Source organism: Agelaius phoeniceus, chromosome 4 (assembly GCF_051311805.1).
Source record: "Agelaius phoeniceus isolate bAgePho1 chromosome 4, bAgePho1.hap1, whole genome shotgun sequence".
NCBI lineage: Eukaryota > Metazoa > Chordata > Aves > Passeriformes > Icteridae > Agelaius > Agelaius phoeniceus.
Window position 1 is genome coordinate 12,090,917 of NC_135268.1, and position 20,346 is coordinate 12,111,262.

The 20,346-nt window shown below is 46.5% G+C and overlaps 1 protein-coding gene across 2 annotated transcripts in view; it reads right to left on the reverse strand.

Moving 5' to 3' along the window:
• The window catches only part of FRAS1 (Fraser extracellular matrix complex subunit 1), a 106,029-nt gene that overhangs the window by 51,516 nt on the left and 34,167 nt on the right, over window positions 1-20,346 (reverse strand). For both annotated transcript variants that reach the window (XR_013181943.1, XM_077176820.1), the window contains exons 5-17: window positions 19,200-19,359; window positions 18,547-18,680; window positions 16,001-16,084; window positions 15,300-15,401; window positions 15,014-15,205; window positions 11,734-11,823; window positions 10,793-10,940; window positions 8,861-9,004; window positions 8,447-8,581; window positions 3,666-3,809; window positions 2,250-2,390; window positions 1,698-1,838; window positions 767-940 (exon numbers count right to left, since the gene is read on the reverse strand). Coding sequence is in view for 1 of the 2 variants with exons in the window: in XM_077176820.1 (XP_077032935.1) it covers window positions 767-940; window positions 1,698-1,838; window positions 2,250-2,390; window positions 3,666-3,809; window positions 8,447-8,581; window positions 8,861-9,004; window positions 10,793-10,940; window positions 11,734-11,823; window positions 15,014-15,205; window positions 15,300-15,401; window positions 16,001-16,084; window positions 18,547-18,680; window positions 19,200-19,359 (1,789 nt within the window). In the remaining variant the exon portion in view is untranslated. The remainder of the gene's footprint in view (window positions 1-766; window positions 941-1,697; window positions 1,839-2,249; window positions 2,391-3,665; window positions 3,810-8,446; window positions 8,582-8,860; window positions 9,005-10,792; window positions 10,941-11,733; window positions 11,824-15,013; window positions 15,206-15,299; window positions 15,402-16,000; window positions 16,085-18,546; window positions 18,681-19,199; window positions 19,360-20,346) is intronic.

Below are 20,346 nucleotides of genomic sequence, written 5' to 3' on the forward strand. Positions count from 1 at the left end.
CCCAGGCCATTCTATGACTCTACAAAACCAGTATTTTGCCTACATATGAACATGCTTCTGTTCTGCACAATGTTGTGGGTTTGCTTTTCAAAGCACTATAAAACAAAAAACCCTGGATTTTAAATTATGTCCACTTTTACAGATAGTTTTTTCCTAACAGGAAGAAATAGCCACCTGTAGAGTTGTTACTATTGTTATTACTACTACTTTACTTCAGTCACTATCTCTCTGACTGGTGGGATACCACACACATCCCCAATGTACATCCCATTACTCCCTTTTCCAAACTCCAGCCTTCATGGAAAAGCCTCCTAGTTGGTATTTCAGGAGAGTGGCTGAAATGGCAGTTGTGCTGCAGGGCATGTAGCAGAAGAGCTTCCTCAAAAGAAAAGACTGCTGTGGGATGTCTTGACCTGCTCCAAGGGCTAAGAAGGAGAAAGCTCAGTCTTTTTTCAAAAGGATTTAAGGGTTGATCCTGCTTCAAAGTAAGTCAGTGCTAAAAATCACGTACTCAGCTTCAATGGAAAGGAGCTGAGCTGTGCAGGCTTGAACAGAGGCATTCAAAAAGAAAGTACCTGAGTCTTTTAGTCAGGAGTCTTATGTAGATTACATTTTCCCTCAAAAGCACTAGGATGTGTCATTTTGAAAGTTACAGAGTTTAAACACTCATGGCAGGCACGAGGCAAGCACAGGGCTGTACAAATCAAATGCTCTACAAGCTCCCCCATAACACCCAAACCCCAGGGCTCTGACCAGCTCTTCTCACCTCTGCAGACTCCTGTGCTGTCCACATGGAAATGGGATGGGCAGAGGGGGAGGCAAAGGCCATGGAGAGCTCCTTCCCCAGGCAGGTGAGGCTGCAGGACATCCTGGGGTTCCTGGCACTGCAGGCACTGCGCGGTCCCCGGGCCGGTGCAGGAGCGGCAGGATGGGTGGCAACCTGGGCACAGGGGGACAGAGCCATCAGAGCCACAGCTTTCCCAGGGAGAAGGACAATGGACAGCTTCCCAGAGACCCAACCGACAAGTCTCAGCAGCATGTGGTCCTGCTCTCTACAACAGAACAGGGATTTGAGAAAAATACTTTGACCTTGTTCTCCCCCGCCCCCAAGGAGCAGCTCTTTTCCTGAGTAAAGCTGGTGAACAAATAAAAAACTGCAGCCCTGGGCCACAGACAGCCAATTCTCCTTTAATTTCTGGAACTGCAACAGTGAGTTCAATCTCATTAGGAGGGACAGCAAGAAATGACAGGAGAAAAGCCCTTCGTGTGAAATTCACAATTCACACAAAACAGAAATTCACCTTTCCAATTTTTGCTTTTCCCACTACTGCAAAGATGACCTCCATCTTTGCAAATCTGCCAGGTGTGTGTGGAATTTCATACTAGGTATATATGGAATTTCATACCAGGTATATGTGGAATTTCACCCACCTCTTAAGTCGTGTTGAGAAAAACCTGGGAGCAATGTACATTTATTTCAGCAATGTACACAGAGAAGGGGAAAAAAAAGTCCCAGAAATCACTAAATCCTGGGGATGTGAAATCAGAAAGTATGTGGGAAAATTCATTTTTTTCAAAGCAGAAAACAATCAGCAGGAAAGGCAGGAATTAAGCATTGACTGGTTCAGCACAGGATACAGGAAAAACAAAACCTGGTTTACAGCAGCTGGGGAACTTATCCCAAGTGCAGAGCTTACCCTTGCAGATGTTGTGATCCTGGTAAAAGCCCTCTCCACAGCTTTCCAGGCACTGGCCCTGGCGCAGGGCCAGAGGGAAGGAACAGGAGGTGCAGTGAGTGGCAAGAGGTCCCTGGCACGTGGAGCATGAAGCGTGACAAGCTGACAGAGAAACAGAACACACAGAGCTGAAACATCCCATTTCTACTCCTTCAGAGTGGTGCTGCTGCTGACTACAGCCTTCTCCAGCTGTAGAAAACTCCCAGCTGGAGTCAGACTCAGCTAGGTGAACTAATGAGAGCAGAAGTGCCCATGTATTAATAAGTACTACCAGTAATTACTCTGGCTCACACGATGTTTTGAATGTGTACCTCAGCATGTTTGGCAAGGAAGAGAGGTTATTTGAGACAATCCATCACAAGTGAACCAAAGAGAACAACAAAAAATGTCAAATTCCCTGTCCGCACTCCCATTTCTGTGCTCTCAAAATTCCTTCCCCACGACTGAGGAAGAGCAGACAACACAAGGGGGGTGCCCTGAGAGCTTAGGAAAGGGCAAAAATACCCCTCTTACCTGTGCACCTTCCAGTGCTGCTCAGGAAATGTCCGTGTGGGCACTGTGGGAGGCACTTCCCCTGGTGCAGCAGCTTCCCTGCAGCACAGCTCACACACCTGCCTGCCTCTGGAGAGCATCTCTCACAAAACTGGCCACAAGCTGCCACGAGAAGAAGAACAGCAGAGCCATCAACCTCTCCCCATGGATGGAAAGCACCCCATAAATTTTCACAAGCAGCAGTTACCAGACTGTTCAGAAAGGAAGGGGGGGGGAAAGGTGATTTCAAAAAATGGTAATTTCCCCCCTCCACCTTCTCTTCAAAGTGGGAAAATGCAGCTAAACTCAAGCATGATAATTTTTCTTATCAATTCCTGTGGTCCATATTATCCCAGGCAATCAGCTCTGAAGTGAACTGACCTGCTGTCCATGGAACTCTGGCTTTCCTAAGGCAATATGCTGCTGGAGTTTTAGAAGAGTCAGGCATTTTACTTAACCAATTTCTGTTTCTTTTCACTAGACAAAGCAGCTCTCCAGCTGGGTATCAAAATGCATGGTTTTTGGTGAAAGGTCTGACTCTCAGAGGCTTCAAGGAACAGCTATGGGGTTTTGAGAAACCACTGGCAATAAGAACCAAACCTAAGTTAAATTTACTTTTCAGCTTAAATTATTTTCAGCTGTAAGATTTCAAGCCTGCACACTTAAAACATAGGTGAATAAAGCTGCCTGGTACAGACACTGACCAAAATGAAGGGGAACCTGGTCCTTGAGAAGAAGCACAAATACCAACAATTTTGCCACCATGTTCCAGCTTTTAAGCCCTCTCTATCAAGCTGTAGCCCAGACACACCTGTGTGAGCCACACGCCTGAAGCCAAACAAGCTCTGACTGACCATGGACAGTCCTCCCAGCAGCTGGAGGTGGCTGCCAACAGCAATCCAGATTAGACTGGAATCCATGTAGCAAATGCCAGATTCCTTATTTGAGATCTTTTTTCTCCCTTTCAGGATCTCTTTGACTTATGTCTTTTAATCCCCTCTAGCCACCTCTTCCCCCTTTTTCCCAGCAAACCTTCCCATTTCCCAAGGCACATCTGCTGTGCAGGTATTAGTTACTGTGATGCTGAATTATAATTAAATTTACAGAAAGCTGCTAGCAAAGGCCATTTTTCTTTCCACAGACAAATGGATTTGTCAAGCCCTCAGAAACAGCCCAGTTTTTCAAGCTGTTCAGCAAGGAAAAACCCCTCAAACCTTTCAGCATCTGATTAGTGTAAATGAATTAATAATCTCACAAACAAACAGCAGCTTCCCTCATCCCCTATGAATGCTCAGGGTGCAGCTGGCTTGTCAGACATGAATAAACCCCCAGCTGCTGCACAGCAAAATGAAATATTGATTGCTGCTTGTGCAGAGCACTCCTCTCACAGGTATTTACCAGTGCAGACACCATCCTTTGGGAAGAACCCCTGGGCACAGCTGGCCAGGCAGAGCCCAGCTTGAAGCACGTGTGATGGGTCCCTGCAGGACAGGCAGTGGCTCTCAGCAGCTCCCCAGCACGAGGAGCAGGACTCATGGCAGGCTGCAGGGGAGAAAAGTGCAGGATTAGCCAACAACCCCCTTCCAAGCAGCTCCTTAAAGCCCAGGGCCTGCACCACTGCACTTCTTCTCAGGTGTGCTCAGGCTTTCACTGCTACAGAAGATGAAAAATAACCAACACAACCCACTGCTGCTCTTAGGTTGGAATCTTTCATCCAAGCCATCCCAGCAGGACAACTCCCAGCTGCGTTTTGCATGTTTTGGAATTGTGGGAGCAGCACAGACCAGAGAAGATGGTGTAGCTGTTCCCACCCCAGGAGGAGTGGAACATTCTAAAGTCCCTGGAGCACAAAGGGAAATAGGAAGAGATCCCATCAGAGGCTCCTTAAAACTCAGATGCTCGGGGTGGCTGCTGACAGTAACCAAGCTCCAGGCACAAGCACAGAATTGTGCTGCAGTCAAGGTTTGGCAGAAAGAAAAACAAGCCAGCCTGCTTCTAGAAACAACTCCTCCTGTCCTTCCAGGTGCAGAAGGAACTGACTTATGAGGAAACCTCACGTGCTCAGCCTGAGTAATTCCTGGGGAAAATATGGGACACAGACTCCTATCAAATCCTCTGCTACCAGTGTTGCAGGAACGGTGCAAATTACAGTTCTTGTAGCTGTTAAGGTTGTTTTTTTTTTTTCCTCAATTACACCCAACTATGTTCCAATGCTTGTGCTCCCAGTCTGTGGCAGGTGGGAGAAAAGGGAACTTCTTGATGTTTGCCCTGCCAACACTGCCCTGAAGTTGCAGCCACCCAAGAAAAACTCATGTGTGAGCAGCATCAGTGCAATGCAGGGACCTGCAGGCACAGCAGCTCATCCACAGCACTGAGAGTGCATTATACACTAGTCGTATGGCACAGAGGGGCACAGCATCCCATCCCAGGGGATTGCCCTGCTGCCCTAGGCAGGGGAGAGCTATCAGCTCCATCTCACATAGAGGAAACTGAACACTTGGGGTTAGAACAGGGAGTGTTCAGGGGGCAAGACACAGGACATTTGAGCTCATGTCCTTGGTCCGTGGGCATTCTGGATGCTCCTTCTCCACACTTCCACCCTGGTTTATTTTCCCTTTCCTTGTCCTGATTAGCTGCTTGCTCTCCTCCTTCTCACCCTCCTGCATCTTCTTTCCCTCCACCTCCTTCCTGATCTTTCCGGAATGCGTTCCTGAGCACCCCAATGTGAGAGGTGTCTCAAAAGGACCCTGGGCATCCTGTACTGGGTAGGATCCTCCCCTCACAATCCCAAGACACCAAACACCAACCATCCCATCCCAAGGCAGAGCTTGAGCACAGTTTCCTGCTCCAGTCGATAATTTCCCTTGCTGATACAAAACCTGCATCTCATTCCAGCTTGGATGATTTCTCAAAGTTGACTGCAGAGTATGAGTTCATGCTGTAAATTTCTAAGCAGTGAAATGTCCTCACTTCACCTTCCAGACCTGTGTTGCTCCTCTCTGAGCTCACTCTAACTTTCAACATGTTTTTTAAAGAGTGGGTGCCAGGACTTGGATCCTTTAATTGCAGACTTCCACTGCACAGCTGGGACCCCTGCCTGTTAACCTGCCTCAGTATGTCAGCACATCTGAACATTCACAGTCATTTGCAAAGTTCTCAATTCCTCCCTAGAGGTGCTGCTCCTTTCCAGGAGACACTTTTCCCTGCTGGCAGCCTGGCTGTGTTTTTAAACAGTTACCAGTTGGCTCTTGCTGGCCCTTGGCAAAGCCCTGTGAGGGGGTGAGGCTGTGGCACAGGTTGCCCAGAGAAGCTGTGGCTGCCCCATCCCTGGAAATGTTTAAGGCCAGATTGGATGGAGCTCTGAACAACCTGGGATAGAGAAAAGTGTCCACAGCAGAGGAGTTGGAACACAATAATCTTTACAGTCTCTTCCAACCCAAACCATTCTGTGATTCCCTGATTCTGTGATTACACACCCTGACTCCAGAATCCCTGGCTCCCTCAGCACTGGATCCCTGCCAGGCTCAGCAGCTGCTCCTCACCCAAGCAGCCAGGCACCAGCTCCACAGAAAGAATGGGGGAAATGGAAGCATTCCATGAGCCACTGTCAGCTCAAACATCTTTGCCTGCAGCAACCAAGTGGCCGTGTGAAAATAAACAACAGAAGTGACTGCACAGCCAGGAAGCTGATTCCACCCCCCTGGCTATTCCCAGTTGGGATTTGTAGGGGATTCTTTTGTTGCTCACCAAACTTCTGCAAACACCTGAAACCCTCCCAGGTCTGACCACAGCAGCAGGGCAATGCCAGTGGTATTCCAGTAAGAACACAGAAGGCACTGCTGGGCTTTGGGGTCCCATGGATCTGTGCTACCTCTGCCCTGCACTCCTCCCTGGGAGCTGGGCAAGCTCAGCTCAGCTGTGCTGGATCCTGGAGGATCCTCCACAGCCCAGGGACAGCAGGAAAAAGGAACATGTAGGCAGCAGGAATCCAAGTGCTTTGCTCCAGAGCGAGCAGGGTCTGTTAGTGTCAAGTTACACACTTCAACATTGGCATTTTGGGAGATGAAAGCAGGAACACTCCAGTTCTGCCTGGGCTTTTGAATAATCCTGAAAACATAAATAATTAAGTAAGAAAAATGCAGTGAGAGCATTGAACACTGTGAGTCCTTTGAGCCCTTCCATTCTACCATGCTAACATAGTTTATTTTTGCTTCCCTTTGCTTTGCCTTTGGTGAGGGAGTTCTGTTTCTGCCAAGAGAGAACCCACCACTCTGCCTGACACAAACTCAACCATGAACTTTAAATCCACTGCTACATAACTGAACTTATTACCTTTTATTCTCAATTCTACTTTCTCTTAGTGGTTTTAATTCTTCACAAAAGCAAGTGGAGGGATGGGGGCAGGAAACAACCCCAGTGCAGGATTCAAATAGGGCAGAGATCAAACAACTGTAATCAAAAATTCAAAAGAGACTCAATTAAACCAGCTGTTATAAAACATGAACAAAAGGAAAGGCTAATTCACTGTGTTTTTCTACAATGCAGACAACAGTGTTCCAACAAGCGGCTAGAGCAAGAAACCTGGTGTTAAGTCTCTTTCAAGTCCAGAGCAAATTCCTCAAGAGGGAGTTTACTGGAGCTACAGCAATTAACACAGTCTAGTTCATCCTTTCTGTGCTTTTGGAACATGCTTATTGTAGATGTTAAAACCATTATGAGGAAAATCTTTTGGAGCAGTCTGAGGCCCGTCTCGACAATCTGATTAGAGATTTGCAGCAATAAAGAGGATACAAGGAAAAGATTGAATGGCCATTTTTTTACGGACAGCATCTGAAACTTAAGACTTTCTCCACTGGTTGGACTTTATGCAGAAAATGCAGCCAGGCAGAACTAAAGCAAATTGGTTCAATTCCCTTGAGGAAAGAGGAACAAATTTTCCCAGCAACATTCAGCCACAAGCATGCGTGACTGCAAATTTGGATGGAGTGTACAATCAGTAATCTACAAACCAGCAATAAAATGAAACATTAGCCTTTCCCTACCCCTTCAGCAGTGCATGGACACTGCCAATTAAACCACCACCAGCAGGTGGAAAGGAAATGATAAAATAAAACCAAATGAAGGAGAAGATTATTTGATACTTAAGCCTACAAATTCTTTTGGACGGGGTCTCTCTTGTCTGTTTATACATCCACAATGATGCCCTGGGCTGTAGTGGCTGCTGGAGGACAGAGGTTTTTCAGACTTTCACAACCTGAAACAAGTAGTCAGCTCTTCAAGGGAAGCCACTTCAGAAAAGGAAGCTGGACTAACCCTCTAAAGTGCTTTGCCCTGAAATGTGCCAGAAGCCCTCAGCCTGTATTTAATTCTGAGAAGAGGGTTAGCTCCAAAGAAATTAAAGCGATGGCTCAGAAGTTAAGCATTTGCTCCACCCCTCTGCTGAATCAGAGCTGCAGAAATAATTAGAAGCCTTCTAAAAAGGCCAACATGAAGATGAGAAAAGTGTTAATTTTAGAGAAAACAATTAAACTGCCATGATGAAAAAGCAGCTGCTTTACACTTTGGGAAGAGTTTAAAGTATTTCAAATGAGCAGGGGAAGCTCATAAAAGCACTGTCAGAGTCCCATCAAAGAGAAAGCTAACTTTCCAATCTTACTCTCAGTCTTTCCAACTACTAAGATAAAGGATTTAGACACCGCTCAGTGTTTTATAGAATTACCAATTTACTTTGTAAGAATGCTTCCTGAGAGCAGCGAGCTCAGTGCACTTCTAGGAAGAGCACATGGTATGGACTGAATGAATGGCAAAACCAAGCAGGAAACTTCCCCAGAAAGTATTTCCTGAGTTCTATCAATCCCCCACCCCTCCAGGCAATTTTCTATACACCTCAAAGTACCATATCCTGAGCACTTGCAGGCAGTCTGCACTCAAGTCAAAGAATCACACAACAGAACTGATCCACTGAGGAATTGTCACAAATATTTCCCCAAGCAGTGATCAATGTTACCCTGCATGGCTTGGTTTCTCTGTTCACTCACTCCTTCCTTTACTCAAGGGTGAACATTAACACCTATGTCAACAGCAGATGCCTCAAGAGAGAGGTTTCTCATAGCCCAGGTAAAGTTTTGCCTGCTGCTTTGCCATCCCAGAGGGCTGCAGCCCCTTGTCCTTGGAGGTACCTGTGCAGAGGAGCTGATCCTGGACGTAGCCCTCCCCACAGGAAGGCACACACTGCCCGTCCTTCAGCAGCAGGGGTGCCTGGCATGAGGAGCACTCAAATCCATTGCTGCAGGCTGAGCAGGTTTCATTGCAGGCTGCCAGGAGAAAGGAAAGAGAGAAGGAAAATCAATCCCAAATCCCTGATGCAGAAGGACCCCCCCCGTCTGACAAAATGAGATTATTTTGCCTCATTTTAGCTCAAGAGTTCAAGAACTTGCTTCTGCTTCTATCTGAAACCTCCCAAAGTCTCATGGTTACAGCACAGCACATGCCTGGATGCTTTCCCAATCGCTTCAGGATGAGCCCATGGGATCCCACAGCCCAAAGCACAGCATGCAGCAGAGGAGGGGGGTCCAGCCCCTTGCAAAACTCACCCAGGCAGGCCCCCCCGTGCAGGTAGAAGCCTCTTCCACACATCTCCACACAGCGCCCGTCCTGCAGCAGCTTCCTGGGGTCCCGGCAGGAGTCACAGTGATCAGAGGCCTGGGAGCAGCTCACACAGTCAGGGTGGCACTCACCTGGCACAGGGGCAACACACAGAGCACTGTTGGCAGCCAGGAAGGAGCAAACCAAAGCAACTCCAAAACCGGAGTGAAATTCACGGCTTTTTTTCCTGGGTGGTGCAAGGTGTGCTAGCTTTGGAGTGGGTTTTTATACACTAGATTATTTCAAAGGGGCTAAATGTTTTATTGCTCTATTCAGTATGTGAGAAGCCATTATAGAGACCCAGATTTTCTAGGCAATTGATTAAAGGGGTATTCACTGTCCACATGGTTTCTCAGCAGTGAAATTGTAAGTCATCAGGAATCAATGGCCCAAATCAACCTGAATTTGAGATTCCTAAAGCCAAACCCTGCAGTAAGTCATGACTCTGTGTCCATGCCAGGTCAGAGCACAGCTGGCAGACTGCTCCCCCTACATAAAAACCTTGATGCCACAGCACCACAGAATGATCTCCTGGTCACAGGTACATGGAGAGATTCAGAACAGAACAATTTTTCTCTAGCTACAAAAAAAGCCCCTCTGCTCCCAGCCAAGTGTTCTCAGCGAGGCTCCAAGCCAAAGGTTCTCAGTGAGAGGGAATATTTGCTGGTTTTAACATAAATACAGCAGTGCCCAGGGCTTTTTGCTTTCCCTTGGCTGAAAAGGAGTGGGTTCTCTCTGCCAGCTTCCCTCCAGCACATCTCTGAGAAGCAGCAATCAATTTTTGCTGGCTTTATGGAAGCAGATGCAGCAGGGGTGTTCTGGTGTTCTGGGCTCACAGATCGAACTGCTGCAGGCTGCACTTTGCATTTGTTTCTCATCCCCCCACCACTGCAAGACAGAAAAAACACAGAGGGAAAAGAGTAGGTTTGGGTGAGGGAAATGGTCAGTTACCTTTCAGGAAACAAAAAATGCAGGCTTGGCTCTGGATGTCCAATACAACGACTCCAAAGCTTGGGTTTTCCAAAATGTTACCATGATGGAAGCTAAATGACCAACTTTTTCAAGGATAACAGACAGAGGCAATTCTTGATAAGGAGAAGGTAGAGGTACTGAGAATACTGTATCATCTATCCCTTCCTCAGCAGCTTATGCAGATGCTGTTCCATCTCAAAAATCCAGGACAATTCCATCAGAACTTTCTAAAGCCTGTTTCCTTCACTTTTCTATCTCTAGTGCTTTGCATTTCCATTAGCATGCAGCAAATAACAAGCTTTAAAACAAGAAGATGGCAAATGTGCCTGGGCACTCCAGCACAATTAAACTGTGAAGCTATTTTCTTTTTTACTGAGATAAAGCATTAACTGGAGCACCAGTTAATAAAACCAAAGTTAAAACCAAAGTTATGTGACTGCAACAAGAAGAGCTACCAAAAAGAACGAGCAACCCACAGCTAAAGCCTCCCAACCATGAAATGTAAATCCAGGGGAGTGACAATATCCTGGAGAAAAAGGAATTTATAGGCAAAATTATCATATAAGCCAAGGCTAGGCTAGTCTTTCCAAACAATTATTAACTGGCAGCCAGTCAGCCTCAGGTGAGCTTGTGGCATTAACAGTGTGTGCAGTCTTTCTTCTTCCCACTCCCAAGAAATAATCAGGAGCCTATAATCTCCAAAACTCATGCTGGGATTCAAGAAAGGAGCAGCAGAAGAAAAAAGACAAAATGCTTCAGGGGAAGTCACTGGGAGCATCAAACTTATCTAAGAGCTAAACTATAGAGTTAATCAGCGACTGCAGACTGGGGGCTAGATAAGAGTGGTGAAGGGGGAAGGAGGGCTGCAGGGGTTCCAGAAGCAGGCAAGGGCTGCCCTGGCTCTGTACCTGGCTGGCAGCGGGGGCAGCAGTGTCCCTTGGCCTCCTGGGGCCGGCTGCCCCGCGGGCAGGGCGGGCAGGAGCGCTGGAAGCAGGTCACCGCCGCATCCCGGCACTCGCACTCCCGGCATGGCCCCTCTGCCCAGCTCTGCCCGTCCTGCGGGAGGAACATGCCTTCAGGAAGCCTCCTTTGCCAGGCAGGCGGGTGAAACGGTACATAAAAGAGACAGCAGGCATTTCAAATGCTCACAAAGCTTTTCTGCCAGTTTCTGTTTCAGAAAGGACCAACTGGAAAAAAACTCACACCTCAGTGTTTTACCTCACCTGGGGCAGAGAAAGGGATCTGAGCAAAGAAAGGCTCAGCATCGAAAAAAATAGCCCCACACAACATTAAATTTCTCATTTCTCACTTTTGTTGGAAAGGAGCAGCTATCAGCTCCAGCCCTCATCAGTGAGGGCAATGAAAAGTCCACTACTGGAATATTTAAACCGAGATAATCAATGTTCCCTCTTTTCTCTTTAACTTCAGAGGGAAGTTCCTTGAAAATATTAATAATGGGCTCCTGCTGCAGAAAAGATTATAATCAGTGGGATACATTGGTAGAAAGCTACAGACTGCCCCAGCTCTGTAGCTTCTGATTGATAGGATTAAAATCAACTATCATTATGAAATGTGCAGGAAACCTCTGAGTAGGGAAATTAAATATTAAAGGAAAATGATTGATTGAGCTGCACAGAGGAGACCAAGGAAAACTGAAATTCTGCAGCAGATGCACACAAGTGTTTCTGCAAACTGCAAAAGCAATCTGCAGACTGTATTAATGGATTATTTTGCTACCACACTTGCAAATAATATCCTTCTCAGAGCCAGAGGGGGAGAGCCAGCCCCTCCAAACCTTTGTAAGCAGAACTCACTATACCCTGCTGCAATCCTGTACAAGGGTACTCACAGCTTTGGTATACTCTTTGTACACACAGTCACTATGGCTGGAGATACATTCAGGACAGCACTTCCCCTCTAAGTGAATTAATGCTTCACCCTGTGAAGAAGAGAAAGGTTGTAGCAATTCCAACGGAATCAACACCGCCAAAACCACTGTGGAATGCTGAGGCAGAACAGCTCTTGCCCTGGAATGCAATCTTCAATATCTAATTTCACCTTATCTTCTCCCTATCCCACTTCACCTCTGTAGGCAGAGGTTGGAAAATGTTCTTGGCCAATTTTGCAGCTGCAGAATAAACCCCAGGAAAGGCCTCGGAATTCAGCGCTAAGGCCATTACCTCATCCCCAAATCCCACAGAGAAATACTCCCCCTTTTTACCATGGATCACTGGGATTTCACCAGGCCATCCTCAGGACTTCAATGCATAGAGGCTTACCTTCCTTTTCAATGTTCTACTTTTACTTCCCCAAGAGAATTTCAAAGCTCATGCTCTATTTATCCCAGATGGAAAAAGCCTGTTCTTTGTCACAAGTGTACAGCTCCGCAGATTCCACTTAAATAACTTCAGTTTGAAGATAAGAATTTAGCAGCAGGAGAAAGGAATAAAGTGCCCCAATTCACTACTACTCTTTGTGCCCAAGTGGAAGCTGAATATTTAGAAAAGACAGAGATTTCTTTTTCCCAGGGAACGAGGACACAGCTCACAAGAAACAGCTTTGGTTTCCAAGATTACCAGTAAGTTTTTCTGATTTATGCCAATTGGGTGTTTGTTCCAGGATCATTTTCCCTGTGCCACACTGGCACACTCAATCTTTGTGTGGGAATTATTAAAGACATAGACAGGGCAGCAGCAGCACTGGTCATTGCTAGGGTCACCAAGGAAGAACACCTAAGCCAGGCCACACTCTGGCATCCCTGGTGCATTCCTGAGCAGGGGAACAGAGGAAGAACCACCTGGTTCCTAGTCTCCAAGGACCACACACAGCCCAAATCTCTCCCTGCTGCTTCTATACATCTCTGCTCTTCAATTACTCCAAAATGCCTTTGGCAGGGTTTGGATCTCATGTCACTGCTGTGTACTGTAAACTCTGCCATCCCCACCCACATCCATAAACAGAGGCTATAGGAGAACTGGGAGCAGCTATCCATGGAACACGGCTTGCCTAGCCCCAGAAAAATGCAGCTATGCTGCTCTGCCAAGGCTCAGAAAAGGGAGAGGCTGTGGGAGATAACTTGTGGCTTTGCTGCAGAGAGATTGATCATATTCCAGGTGGAGAACGTGCTCACAGCCTGCTGAAAATGGCTTTTTGAGGATCAGGTCAGAATCACCACAGACACTTTGCTGGGCGAGTTTGTTTGAAAGGGTTTGGAGCTGAACCTCTTGCAGTTCCTATCTGTGGCTTCATTACACTTCCAGTAGGAGGATGTGACCAGGAAATTAATAGTGCCTTGTGAGGAAAGAAATCCAGGAGCTCCTGGCTTCACACTGGCTCTGGTTTATTGAGGCAGGTGCCTGAGTAAACAGATCTGCAACTTTAGAAGGAAAATACAAAGGAGAAAGAAAACATGGCATTTGCTTTCTGAGCAAACATTTTCTTGTAATTAATTAATGCACACCTTGCACTACTGAGGCAAACCAGGACTGAACATGACTTGAGGGGTTTTGAACCCTACACGTTAACATCTCCAGCTGTTGTACTGGAAGACACCCCTGGCTTTTCTGAACAGTGGATTTTTTTTGTCAGTACCCAAGATGTGAGCATGAATATTAACTAATCCTCCCCACTGAGCCATGACAGCAGGCCATCATCATTAGTGTAAATGATCCAATTTACAGCCAGGAGCACGCAGGCAGCTCGCTCAGACAGCTGCACGCGATTTTATGGCAACCACGACTTTTCATCCAGCAAAATCTCTCTGAGCAGTTTCAGCTCCCGTGATCAGCAGCAGCACCACGCCAGGGGTGACTTTGGGTCCCACACTCAGTGCATTTTGGCTCTTTCAAAGACACAAGCACAGGTGAACATCCACTTTTATGCCTCGATGCACCCTTTTGTGTCCCATTTAGGAGCCCACGTGTGGGTTTTAACTCCTTTGAACACTCATTAAAACAAGCTAATCCAGTGAAACCATTATGCTGGGTTTTGGCTGGACCTCAGACACACCACAAGGGTGCTGCTGCTCAAGAGTTAGCACACACAGGCAGGGTCACCAGAAGAGCATCCCCACTGAAGCAGAAAACCCAGGAGGCCACAATTCTTTCCCTTTTCCTCACTGACACTGTGAGGAAAAAACAAGTAAGAACCCACCAATTAAAACAGATCACAGAAACACACAGAAAGGTTTGGGCTGGAAGGGACAAGTGGTCTTGGATAGTTCCAGGAATGGGGCAGCCACAGCTTCTGTGGGCAACCTGTGCCAGGGCCTCACCACCCTCACAGGAAGGATTTGTTCCCAATATCCAATTTAAACCTGCTTTCTGTCAGTGTGAAGCCATGACCTCTTATTGTGTCACTCCAGACCCTTGCAAAAAGTCTCTCTATGTTTCTTGGAGCCCCTCAGGTACTGGAAACTACAATTAGGTCACCCCAAAGCATTCTCTTCTCCAGGATGACCAATCCCAATCCTTTCAGCCTGTGCAGTGACAGACAACACAGAAGTCTTATCCCACTGCAAAAAAAGCCAATTCAAAGCATGTGGGGGAAGCATTCAACCCTATCTAATGCATTTTGCACATCCACTGCAGAGCAAATATAACATAACCTGGCAGGGAGGGTATTAGTTTTGGAGTAAACAGCACTGGGAATAAAACACCTTGCCAGCCTCACTTCCATGCTGAGAGTGACATGGAAAAACTGAAGAAAAGTAGAACACTGACTTCCATATCCAACTACCTTCCTGAAGGCCACCGCAGCACACAGAATGAGGATAAAAGGAACACTTCTTAGGCTTTTAACCATCTCTGACCTGCACATTTTCCCCATGTTCAGCTCCTGGTAAGTCCAGTGATCACCACTGAATCCCCTGTGTGTCTGACCCTCCACTACAGCAGACAGACACAGCATGGGAGGGAATCCAAGTTAAATTAACTGGATTTGCTTCACAGTGGAAGCCCACTGTGGAAACTTGCATGGGAAATTCCAGGTTTGCTCTCCTTCTCTGTGAAATATTTTTGAGGGGATTGCACAAAACAAGGGCTGGTTCTTCGAGTGCCTCAAGCTGAGAAACAAGAAAAAGGGAGGGGAAAAAATAAAATACCAAGCCTTGAGAAGAAAGCCTTTCTCACCTTGGCACACTCCACTTTGGCACACTCAGCTCCCTGGCAGGTGACTTCTCCCTCCTGGCACATGCAGAAGTCACAGAGGGTGCTGTTCCACATCTCCCCGTGGTACCTGATGGTGCCACCATCTGAGCAGCTCCCTTTGGAAGACACACACTCCTCACAGCACTTCCCAGGACGCTGCACCTTGCTCTGCCCCTGGAAACAGCACCCAGCAGTGAGCAGGGCTCTCTGAGGCCCCTGGCACAGCAGAAGTGCAGCTGGGCTGTCAGAGTGGGTGATTTTTCAGTACCTCCTCACAGGTGACAGAGCCACAGGTCTCCCTCAGACACCTGACTTCCCCTCTCTGACACACACATGTAATGCAGGCATTTTTTTGCCACTGCTCTCCGTGCTGTTGAAAAAGAACATGGATAGAGCTGTTAAACACTCTTGGAAAACAACCAAATTCCTTTCAGAAACCTGAGCTGCTTATGGAATATGATGGCTCCTTCTGCATGTCTGTATCAGATAATAAACTTTCCTTAAAAAATGCTGATCTCTACATGCTCAGCAAACAGGAAGAAGAGGGGCTGAGGTCTAGATCACACTGTGAGAGTGTATTTCTCATTAATTGCAAGCTAGTGGCATTGGGGAGGCCTAAACTACTATTATTAGCCAAAAAAAAAATCATTGACAGAAAATCCCACATTCATTAAATAATGCACTCAATTAATTCCAGATGACACAATGAAAGCTATAAATACTTTGACCACCAGTGCTTTCTGCTTTCCTCCTTCAAAACAATTGTGGAAAGAAAGCGCCTCATCTGCTTTGGCCAGCAAATTCTTATCAAGTCCTGATTTCTTTCAGCTCTCCTGCCTTGCCAGGAGGGAAAAGAGCAGTGTTTGCAGTAAGCTATCAGTGCTGGCAAAAAGTCAGAGGCTGGGGAGAAGGGAAAGAGTGATGTGCTAAAAATTGGGAGTGGTTTTGGTGTGGTTTGTCACAAGTCACCTGGAACGTTCTTCCCGACACTGAGCAGGGCTTGGGGACACATTCTGGGCAGCATTTTCCAGGAGGCAGAACCATGACTTCCTCCTAAACAGCAGGCAGAGACAAGGAAAAGAAAGCATGAACATTAGTGCTTGGAATTCCAGGCATTTAGCATCCATGGGATAACCCTCTGCCACTCAGGGCTTCATTTTGGCCCAAAAAGCAGCACAGGAGCAGAATAAAAGGCTTTAAAGATGGTTTCTCCACCTCATTTTCTGGGCTTATTTAGATGGCAACTGAGGTGTGAATACATGGAGAGATGCAGATAAATTCATACACATGACATAAAGTGCTTACATTCAGGTATACAGAGGAAAAAAATAATTATACAGCTGTGCAGGGAAGCACAATAAAGCAGGAGATGGATGAGAGAAGTTTTTTTCTGGAATTGCCACATTTTGAGGTTTTGAAGGTGTGATTTACACTCACCACCTCTCAGGCATCTGCACTGTTTTAGTTAAATCCATCCATACTGTCTGTGCAAATGCTAAATTATGCTTAAAACTGGATTTTTCCAATTTCAATTTTTTTTTATGATGGATTTAAATCATGTTGGAAAATGCTGGCACTTCACACCAGTATTACTTTTCCTGTGTGCCTCAACTCCAACCATCCAAAACCTGGCTAATTCCACTGCTCCCAGTCCATGTACATCCTACAGCTGGGAATAGCACTGTTCATCAGTCAAACCCTGAGCTCCCAAAGAAACAGTGGAAGACTTTGCACAAAAGTTACCAAGCAAAATTTCCCAGCAGAGCTAAAAGACCTTCTTTGTGTATTTTGGTGGCATGCAACAGGAATTTTTGGCATTCTTCCCCCTCAGCTCCTAGGGAAGAGCAAAGTTATCAGAAAGATGGAAGATGAGAGTTTAATCCTGGGAGAATTTTTGTCTTGGCTTTTGTGGAGTGGAGAACAAAGGAAGGGACAGAGATAAAGGCCCATGCAAGAAAATCTTTGGTTTGGCTGAGATCAGAACAGGTTCTTTGCACATCCTGCTAATGTCCCTTCCAGTGGGACATGTCCTTGATAGGAAATGCCTGGAACACCATCAGAACTGGCTTTCTGCTGCATTAACTTGGATGCTGCCACCCAATTACTCTCAAATACATGCCAGCAACAACGCAGTCACTCCTGATTCCATAAATTAGATCCTAATGATTAGCTGATTAAACATTAGTGCAATGGCTCAGCAGGTAAGGCAAGTCCACTTGGAGCGGGAAAGGAGGGATCTAAAGCAGGCATAAATTCCTTTTAATGTAGAGTACTTAGTAAATGAATACTAGTGGAATATCTCAGGACAAAGCAAAACACAATTAACACACACACACTCTCTAACAGGTGGGGTTTCATCGACCAAAAAAAAAGTGTTAATTGTCCAAACATCTGTCCAGTAACAGAAAGCTGGGAAAGCATCAACAGAGAAAAAGGTTTGTGAGTACTGCTTTTGATTTTCTCAGTGAAGTATTCTCATTCAGGGAGCTCCTGGATTCATCATTGGATATATCAAAAATACTTGGAAAATGGCAGTCCCTAAAACATAAAGTCAAGGTCAGAGACAAGGATTTCCAGGGAACCAGTTCCAGGCATGCTGCTGCAAAGGAGTACACCAAGGGGCCCAAAACCAGGGTACAATGGGCCCCATGAAAAACATCCAAAGAGCACAGTCACACCCTTCAACACAACAACAAGAATTCCAAAATCTGAGTGATTTGCCCAGAGTCTGGAGTACTGTGAACAGTTTGCTGCTTTTCCTAACCCTGTGTTAATGCTCTGTAGAGTCTTGTAGGGTTTTGGCTGTGGTGATCCCTGCATAAATGCTAAAAACTCATCACTTGTCCACAGCAAAGACCTTGGAGACAGCAGTTTCCCTGTTCTCCTAACTGGACTAAAACCATGAGCTTGCCTAACTCCTCTTCCCAGTTTTGTTGTTTTCTAAACACAAACAGACAGAAGGAACACTGCTCTGAGACTTTTCTTTCAGCTCAAGTTGCCTTGTATTTCTGAAGGCAAAAGGGGAATTTAATCCACAGTTGACTACTCTCAAATGCACTTCTAGAGTTCTTGTACAAAAAAAACAGTAACGAGATCTGCAGATCAAGCTTTCCAGCTGCAAACCAAACATTGAAATTTGTAAAGTTAAACCCCATTATAAATCTTGTGTTTTCATTCCTTCACTCAACAGAAATAAAAACACTTCCTGATCAACTCCAAATCAATTTTTTTGAGTGGAAAACAAAAAGCAGTTGCTTTAGACAGAATTTTTGCCTAATTAACCAGCAAAGGGATGATAAAAATGAAATGATGGGGAAAGAAAGTATTAGGGAACAGACACACAGGCTTCACCATCACTCCACACCATTTCTGCAGGTCAAATATCTCTTTTCCAAACCACCCACTTGTCACCCAGAAGCTTTGCTTGCTAATTTGTTCCCCAGCATGAGAAATGCATGCTGCCCACAGAAAAGGAGGTGCTGAGGAACATTCCCAGAAGGCTGGAGGGTCCTGACCTGGCTGCAGAGCAGAGGCTGGCAGGAAGCTGTGGAGCACTGAGCTGCACCATCCCTGCAGACACACCTGGAGCACCGACCCAGGCTCCAGCCCTCTCCATCCTGGAACACGTGGCCATCAAAGGAGCAAGGCTCTTAGGGACAGGAAAACAAGGAGGAGGTTTATTTTCCAATGCCCTTTCATCCCTTTCTGTCACCCATAGTTAAAACACAGCTCCTGTGCGTCTCAGAATTCCAAACTGCAGTTTGCCAAAGCAGGTTAAGAGGGCAACAATTCCCCCAGTTTCCAAGCGGCTTGTGAGTTAAGAGCTCTGGATGCACCACTCCCACTGGGACTCTACAAGGAAAGGCACCCAACAGCTGAAGAAGCATTTCTGGAACTTGCAGTCCAAGTGCACAGGAAATACCTGAGGTGTCTTTCCCAATTTTAATCTCCAAAAGGAGGACAACATTAGGCACATCTGGTCCCTGCTTAAAGCTTGCCCCCACCTCTTGGCCCATGGGTGAAGCCATTAAAAATGTAAAGATGGCAGCAGGAGAGAAAGGGAATTACAAGACATGCCTCCGGTGTGTCCCCAACAAAACTGCACAAGAACAGAAAAGCTTTCCAGATTTGGGGCTAAAAGGAGGTTCTGAGCTCAGACAGTACTCACCACCAGGGCCCACACATCTGGGACAGCAGGAGCCCTGGGCAGTGTCCTGCAGCTCCCCTTGGCCACAGGTGCGGGCTGGGCAGGTCCTGGGGCTGCAGGTCACCTTCCCGTGGGCACAGGAGCACCGTACACATCCCGAGCTGGCCCACTGCGTGCCGTGCTGCACACAACACAACCAAGGGCACAGTGAGAGCTGGAAATAAGCCTTGTCCCTTTTCAAGTTCCTCCTCTCTCCAGGATGAGGCTTGGCACTGATAAAAAGTGGTTTTCTGACCACATGGCAGCAGGATTGGGATGTGAAATGCAATTGAGGTACGAATACATCCATATCTTTTTTGTGGGGATGCCTGTCCAAAGAACAGGCTCAAAAAGAGCCAAAAGACAAAAGCTGCAGCAGGAGAACAGCACAGGAAAATGCAGAGATAGCACATGAAGAAATTTAATGTATTATGATAAAACATAGTGCCACCAAATGACAGGCCCAAAGAAACATGAGAAGAGGATGGGTGTGCTACCCCTCCTGTTCCAGCTTTTGTTTAGCTTGTACCAGCTTCATGCTGGCCATGCCTCATGCTGGAACAGAGGGTTTCAACATCCATCTCAGGTGTGGAGAGCACAGCCCTCCAATATGCACAGCCCTGCAAATATGTCTGGGCATTTTAGCATATTTCTTGAGATTTGGACCTGACTTGCCTCTTGTCAAACAGAAGAGTCTGTGAGAGACCACACATAGGACTTGAGTTTGCTGTAAAGCCATTTTTCTACATTTGCCAGTTGTTTGACATGATTCATTAACTACTACCCATGAATCTTGATTTTTTTCCTCATCTCCAGACACTTATTCTGATTGTTTTGGCCTTGCAGCCCCCCTGGGTGAAACTACATCCCAGAACCTGCTCTGTGAATAATTCAGGATTACAGAACACAGAACCCAGGTGGCAGAGCAGCAATCAATCTCTGGCAGCATAGGTGGCTGCTGAGAGGAAAGCTCCTCTGAGCACAACTAAGATGTCAATCTCTCTGTGTTTTGCTCCCCTTCTGATGTTACTGCACTGCCTCAGCCAAGCACAGAAACAGCAAAGGGAAGGAATAAGTGGGGAAATTTCTCCCATTAAGCCACACAGGACACCCAACTGCTCAGCAACTG